This window comes from Palaemon carinicauda, chromosome 19, assembly GCF_036898095.1.
Source record: "Palaemon carinicauda isolate YSFRI2023 chromosome 19, ASM3689809v2, whole genome shotgun sequence".
In the NCBI taxonomy this organism is placed as follows: Eukaryota; Metazoa; Arthropoda; class Malacostraca; order Decapoda; family Palaemonidae; genus Palaemon; species Palaemon carinicauda.
The window spans coordinates 116867015-116875233 of NC_090743.1; the positions used below are offsets into that span (position 1 = coordinate 116867015).

General features: G+C 33.0%; 1 protein-coding gene across 1 annotated transcript in view; it reads right to left on the minus strand.

The window, feature by feature from the left end:
* Positions 1-6949: 6949 nt before the first annotated feature.
* Positions 6950-8219, minus strand: part of LOC137658359 (cuticle protein AMP4-like) — a 7906-nt gene continuing 6636 nt past the window's right edge. Inside the window, exon 3 of the mRNA XM_068393032.1 lies at positions 6950-7317. Within this exon, the coding sequence (XP_068249133.1) occupies positions 7110-7317 (208 nt within the window). The 3' untranslated portion in view covers positions 6950-7109. The remainder of the gene's footprint in view (positions 7318-8219) is intronic.

Consider the following 8219-nt stretch of genomic DNA (forward strand, 5'->3'; position numbering starts at 1 on the left):
TCTTATTATTCTTCCTCTTCATATTCTCCTTCTTTGTATTCTTTCTCTTCTTCTCCCTCTTATTATTCTTCCTCTTCATATTCTCCTTCTTTGTATTCTTTCTCTTCTTCTCCCTCTTATTATTCTTCCTCTTCATATTCTCCTTCTTTTTATTCTTTCTCTTCTTCTCCCTCTTATTATTCTTCCTCTTCATATTCTCCTTCTTTTTATTCTTTCTCTTCTTCTCCCTCTTATTATTCTTCCTCTTCATAGTCTCCTTCGTTTTATTCTTTCTCTTCTTCTCCCTCTTATTATTCTCCCTCTTCATAGTCTCCTTTTTATTCTTTCTCTTCTCCCTCTTATTATTCTTCCTCTTCATATTCTCCTTCTTCTTATTCTTTCTCTTCATATCCTCCTCCCTATTATTCTTTCTCTTCACCTTCTCCTTCGTATTATTCTTCCTCTTCATATTCTCCTTCTTATTATTCTTTCTCTTCATATCCTCCTTCTTATTATTCTTTCTCTTCCTATTCTCCTTCGTATTATTCTTCCTCTTCATATTTTCCTTCTTTTTATTCTTTCTCTTCTTCGCCCTCTTATTATTCTTCCTCTTCATATTCTCCTTCTTTTTATTCTTTCTCTTCTTCTCCCTCTTATTATTCTTCCTCTTCATATTCTCCTTCTTTTTATTCTTTCTCTTCTTCTCCCTCTTATTATTCTTCCTCTTCATATTCTCCTTCTTTTTATTCTTTCTCTTCTTCTCCCTCTTATTATTCTTCCTCTTCATATTCTCCTTCTTTTTATTCTTTCTCTTCTTCTCCCTCTTATTATTCTTCCTCTTCATATTCTCCTTCTTTTTATTCTTTCTCTTCTTCTCCCTCTTATTATTCTTCCTCTTCATATTCTCCTTCTTACTATTCTTTCTCTTCATATCCTCCTTCTTATTATTCTTTCTCTTCACCTTTTCCTTCGTATTATTCTTCCTCTTCATATTCTCCTTCTTTTTATTCTTTCTCTTCTCCCTCTTATTATTCTTCCTCTTCATATTCTCCTTCTTTTTATTCTTTCTCTTCACCTTCTCCTTCGTATTATTCTTCCTCTTCATATTCTCCTTCTTATTATTCTTCCTCTTCATATACTCCTTCTTATTATTCTTTCTCTTCACCTTCTCCTTCGTATTATTCTTCCTCTTCATATTCTCCTTCTTTTTATTCTTTCTCTTCTTCTCCCTCTTATTATTCTTCCTCTTCATATTCTCCTTCTTTTTATTCTTTCTCTTCTTCTCCCTCTTATTTTTCTTCCTCTTCATATTCTCCTTCTTATTATTCTTTCTCTTCTTCTCCCTCTTATTATTCTTCCTCTTCATACTCTCCTTCTTTTTATTCTTTCTCTTCTTCTCCCTCTTATTATTCTTCCTCTTCATATACTCCTTCTTATTATTCTTTCTCTTCACCTTCTCCTTCGTATTATTCTTCCTCTTCATATTCTCCTTCTTATTATTCTTCCTCTTCTTCTCCCTCTTATTATTCTTCCTCTTCATATTCTCCTTCTTTTTATTCTTTCTCTTCTTCTCCCTCTTATTATTCTTCCTCTTCATATTCTCCATCTTATTATTCTTTTTCTTCATATCCTCCTTCTTATTATTCTTTCTCTTCACCTTCTCCTTTGTATTATTCTTCCTCTTCATATTCTCCTTCTTTCTATTCTTTCTCTTCTTCTCCCTCTTATTATTCTTCCTCTTCATATTCTCCTTCTTTTTATTCTTTCTCTTCTTCTCGCTCTTATTATTCTTCTTCTTCATATTCTCCTTCTTTTTATTCTTTCTCTTCACCTTCTTCTTCGTATTATTCTTTCTCTTCATATTCTCCTTCTTATTATTCTTCCTCTTCATATCCTCCTTCTTATTATTCTTTCTCTTCACCTTCTCCTTCGTATTATTCTTCCTCTTCATATTCTCCTTCTTATTATTCTTCCTCTTCATATCCTCCTTCTTATTATTCTTCCTCTTCACCTTCTCCTTCTTATTATTCTTCCTCTTCATATTCTCCTTCTTATTATTCTTCCTCTTCATATCCTCCTTCTTATTATTCTTCCTCTTCATATTCTCCTTCTTATTATTCTTCCTCTTCATATTCTCCTTCTTATTATTCTTCCTCTTCATATCCTCCCTCTTATTATTCTTTCTCTTCTTCTCCCTCTTATTATTCTTCCTCTTCATATTCTCCTTCTTATTATTCTTCCTCTTCATATTCTCCTTCTTATTATTCTTCCTCTTCATATCCTCCTTCTTATTATTCTTTCTCTTCACCTTCTCCTTCGTATTATTCTTCCTCTTCATATTCTCCTTCTTATTATTCTTCCTCTTCATATCCTCCGTCTTATTATTCTTCCTATTCACCTTCTCCTTCTTATTATTCTTCCTCTTCATATTCTCCTTCTTATTATTCTTCCTCTTCATATCCTCCTTCTTATTATTCTTCCTCTTCATATTCTCCTTCTTATTATTCTTCCTCTTCATATTCTCCTTCTTATTATTCTTCCTCTTCATATCCTCCTTCTTATTATTCTTTCTCTCCACCTTCTCCTTCGTATTATTCTTCCTCTTCATATTTTCCTTATTATTATTCTTCCTCTTCATATCCTCCCTCTTATTATTCTTTCTCTTCTTCTCCCTCTTATTATTCTTCCTCTTCATATTCTCCTTCTTTTTATTCTTTCTCTTCTTCTTCCTCTTCATATTCTCCTTCTTTTTATTCTTTCTCTTCACCTTCTCCTTCGTATTATTCTTCCTCTTCATATTCTCCTTTTTATTCTTTCTCTTCTTCTCCCTCTTATTATTCTTCCTCTTCATATCCTCTTTCTTTTTATTCTTTCTCTTCTTCTCCCTCTTATTATTCTTCCTCTTCATAATCTCCTTCTTATTATTCTTTCTCTTCATATCCTCCTTCTTATTATTCTTTCTCTTCACCTTTTCCTTCGTATTCTTCTTCTTCTTCATATCCTCCTTCTTATTATTCTTTCTCTTCACCTTTTCCTTCGTATTCTTCTTCTTCTTCATATTCTCCTTATTATTCTTCCTCTTCATATTCTCCTTCTTATTATTCTTTCTCTTCATATCCTCCTTCTTATTATTCTTTCTCTTCACCTTTTCCTTCGTATTATTCTTCCTCTTCATATTCTCCTTATTATTCTTCCTCTTCATATTCTCCGTATTGTTCTTTCTCTTCACCTTCTTCTTATTATCATTATTATTCTTCTTCACATTCTCTTTCTTATTCTTTCTCTTCACCCTCTCCTTCATATTATTCTTGGTTTTTCCACTTTCTCTTTTTTTTACATGTTTGTGAAGCTGTTTTTTATGGCCGTAATCGGTTTGACGATGATATTAATATTTGATGATAGTAGGCATATAGGCTTTTTTATTTTGTTTATTTGGAAGAAACGTTTTTTATTCATATAGGAAGAAACATCTCTATATTCTTGATGGAAGAAACGTTTTTTCAATTTTATGGGAAGAAATGTCTTAATATTCTTAAGGGAAGAAACGTTTTCTTATTGGACGAAACTTCTTTTATTCTTATGGGAAGAAATGTCTTTGTATTCTTGATGGAAGAAACGTTTTTTATTCTTATGGGAAGAAACGCCTTTATTTTCTTGACGGAAGAAAGGATTTTATATTCTTATGGGAAGAAACGTCTTTATATTCTTAACGGAAGAAACGTTTCCCTATGGGAAGAAACTTTTTTATCCTTATGGGAAGAAACGTCTTTGTATTCTTGATGAAAGAAATGTTTTTATGGGAAGAAACGTCTTTAGATGCTTATAGGAAAAACCCCGTTTTGTTTCAGCGCTCCATAGCTGTAAGTATTGTGATGATTCTATCAACAGTAAGCAAATAATTTTTGTTTTTGTTTTGGAATAACAATGTGCAAACTTAAAACGTTTTTGTTTCCCAATGGAAGAAACTTTTTTGTTAACATATATTAGTTTGATAATAAACAAACGTTGCCCATGTTATTATTATTATTATTATTATTATTATTATTATTATTATTATTATTATCATAATTTTATTATCATTATCATCATTATTATTATTATTATTATTAATATTATTATTATTATTATTATTATTATTTTTATTATTGTTATTATTTTTTTTATTTTTATTATTAAAACTATTATCATTATTATCATCATCAGTATTACTACTATTATTATTGTCATACTTATTGTTATTATTATTATTATTTTTATTATTATTATTATTAATATTATTATCTCCGCCAATGAAGTTGGAAGGAGGTTATGTTTTGCTCCCTGTTTCTTTATTGTTTGTGAATAGTTTCCTAGCCACAATTTTAATCGTAGACTAATGCAACTTGCAGGGATTAACTCTTATGCAAATAGCTGGAAATCTTTGCATTTTGGAAAGTCAAGGTCGTGGACAGGCGAAATGTCCAATTCACGTAATCAGCCATAAGTTTGGACATCGCTGTCACAGAGACTTTATATTTGGTTCATATTTGAGTGCATGAAAATCCACGCCAATTAATACATGTTAAGGTCAAAGGTCAAGATCAATGTCAAGGTCAAGCTAACAGTCGAGATATAAGCTGCCGCAGCGGAAGTCGGCACTCTACTGAGTGAACCTGTAGTTATTATTATTATTATTATTATTATTATTATTATTGTTATTATTATTATTATTATTATTGGTAATAGTTTACAACACCACGCTCTCCATTTACTCCAAAATAATGCAATCCTGCAGTTCTCATCTTCTTAGACAGTAATTAGGTGGTTGTTTAAATTCTGGGAAAGCAATAATTAGCAAGATAGGTTGAGGAAAGGGGAAGGGGTTATAAAAAGAAAATAGCTCGGTTTCCTCACTAAACGACTTGGAACTGACATGTCAACACAGTCAACAAAACAGAATTCGTGATCCCAGCGTACATTTGATATACTGTATATTCAAAATATACTAAATTAAACATTGAGTTATTACTTAAAAGTGTCACTATTTGTAAATTGCATATTTTATGGACACTTTTGAGTAATTAATCCATTTTTAATCAAGTATATTGTGAATATACTGTATATCAAATGTATTTTGGCATCATGAACTTCTGTTTATGTGCGCTGGCGTCACGAATTCTGTTTGGTTGACTGTGTTGACGTCAGTTCCAAGTCGTTTAGTGCGGAAACCGAGCTATTTTCTTTTTATAACCCCTTCCCCCCTCCTCAACATATCTTGCTAATTATTGCTTTCCCAGAATTTAAATAACCACCTAATTACTGTGCAAGAAGAGGAGAACTGCAGGATTGAATTATTTTGGAGTAAATGGAGAGCGTGGTGTTGTAAACAATTACCTTATTATTATTATTATTATTATTATTATTATTATTATTATTATTATTATTGCTTGTTAAGCTACAACCCTAGTTGGAAAAGTAGGATGCTATAAGCTGGAGGGCTCTAACAGGGAAAATATCCCAGTGAGGAAAGGAAATAAGGAAATAAATTACAAGAAACATTTAAGAACAATAACAATATTAAAATAACTCTTTCGTATATGAACATTAAAAACTTCAAAATAACAAGAGGAAGATAAATAAGATAGAATAGTCTGCCAGAATGTACATGTAGATGCCATGTTTGTGTGAGTGTACAAAATAGTTTTACATGAAATATTTTGTAAACAAATATGAATTAAATATTTATGATATTCAGGAGTTTACCGTTTTTGTTTATCGAACAGTTTTATTTCAAATTAATCAAAATGAATTATTATCACAGTGTTTATGTTTTGTTTGTTTTTTAGAATGCATTTGTTATAAAACAGCTCTTCATCAAATTTAACTTGTTTTACAAATGACGTGTGTTCATTTAACTCTTGTCACATTGTTCATATTTATTTTTTTTTTCTCCATAGAATGGAACATTTAATATAGGATTGTAATAGCCTATTGACAACGCCCCTTGCTTGCAATCTGTTAGACTGAGTTCGAGCCCCGTTCAAGCTCGAGAGTTTCTAGTAGTGTCTGCAACCTCACCATCCATGTGAGCTAGGAATGGGTCGTATGGGTATAGAGTCTTTAAATCTACCTGCTGAGTCATCAGCGGCCATTGCCTGCCCCTCACTGGTCCTTACTTGATGGAAAGGGTGCTTTGGCACTGATCTATGTATGTACGTTCGCTCTTTAGCGCATTGTCCTGTCCCTTGCCTCTGCTATTCACGAGTGACCTTTAAAATTTAAATGTCACTTTGTGTAGGTTGTGCTGTCCTGTTGGTTGAGTCATTGCCTGGTGATTGCCAGACTGGGGTTCGAGTCCCGCTCAAACTCTTTTGGTTCCTTTGGTCGCTGCAACCTCACCATCCTTGTGAGCTAAGGATGGAGGGTTTGGGGGAGACTGTACGTCTATCTGCTTAGTTATCAGCAGCTATTGCCTGGCACTCCTTTGTCCTAGCTTGGGTGGCGAGGGGGTTTTGGTGCTGATCATATATATATATATATATATATATATATATATATATATATATATATATATATATATGGTCAGTCTCTAGGGCATTGTCCTGCTTGTTATGGCAATGCCACTGTCCTTGCCTCTGCCATTCATGGTCGGCCTTTAAACCTTTAAACTGTATGTTTTCAATTATTCGTGCCTCTCTCTCTCTCTCTCTCTCTCTCTCTCTCTCTCTCTCTCTCTCTCTCTCTCTCTCTCTCTCTCTCTCTGAGGAAAATTAAAGGAGTAACATTTTTCGTATGCAAATTTTATTGGGCGTAAAGAAAGTTTCATGAAATATATCTTGACGCATTAAATGCAATGCAATAAATATTATATAAATATTATCGATTTTTTATTTTTAAATATTTTTTAATCATTAAATACTAGAAAAAACATTCTAATAAATATTTATGAACAACTCATATCTTTATCAATTTATCAATATATGAAGCTGAATTATGTTAGATTTACAGGTTATTCATAATAAACATTAAAATCTTACTTTTTTCATATATAATATTTACTCATATGTGGATTAAATATAATTTAAAAGATCTTTATAAAAACTTGTCGGAAATCGTCCTCGATTCGTTAAACCTTGAAAATCGTCAACACTTCACTGCTGATCCTTGAGCAACACAGCTCCGCCTTCACGCGCTTTGCGTTCGTCAGCGAGTCGAGCGAACTCGATCTGGTCGAGGACAAACTGTGGGATTGGGTGGGGGAAGGCTGGAGCCACTGGGAGGAGCACAGAGTCGGGCTGATATCCATTCTCGTCGGCCACGAATGTGACCTCAGCTAAGGTTCCGTCTTCCATTGGGTAACTGCAAGGAAAAGAAGAGTTTATTTATATCTGCTAAGGCTCTGTCTTCTATTGGGTAACTACAAGAAGAAGAGTTTGCTTACATCGGTTAAGGTTTTGCCTTCTTTTGGCTAACTACTTGAAGAAGAACAGTTTATTTATATCTGCTAAGGTTCTGTCTTCCATTGGCTAACTGTAAGAAGAAGAGTTTATTTATATCTGCTAAAGTTCTGTATTCCATTAGCTAACTACAAGAAGAAGATTTTGATTACATCTGCTAAGGTTCTGTCTTCCATTGGTTAACTGCAAGAAGAAGAAGAGTTTATTTACATCTGCTAAGGTTCTGTCTTCCATTGGCCAACTGCAAGAAGAAGAGTTTATTTATATCTGCTAAGGCTCTGTCTTCCATTGGCTAACTACAAGAAGAGTTTGCTTACATCGGTGAAGGTTTTGCCTTCTTTTGGCTAACTACTTGAAGAAGAACAGTTTATTTATATCTGCTAAGGTTCTGTCTTCCATTGTCTAACTGTAAGAAGAAGAAGATTTTATTTATATCTGCTAAAGTTCTGTATTCCATTAGCTAACTACAAGAAGAAGAGTTTATTTACATCTGCTAAGGTTCTGTCTTCCATTGGCTAACTACAAGAAGAAGAAGAGTTTATTTACATCTACTAAGGGTCTGTCTTCCATTGGCTAACTACAAGAAGAAGAGTTTGTTTATATCTGTTGAGGCTTTGTCTTCCATTGGCTAACTACAAGAAAAAGAAGAGTTTGTTTACATCTGCTAAGGTTCTGTCTTCCATTTGTTAACTGTAAAAAGAAAACCGAACAGTATCAGACTGGAATTTGCAAATGCATACCTAGTACTCTACCCCCGGTCTATTGGAAACGTCCTTACTTGGAGATCTACCAGACTTGGATTCG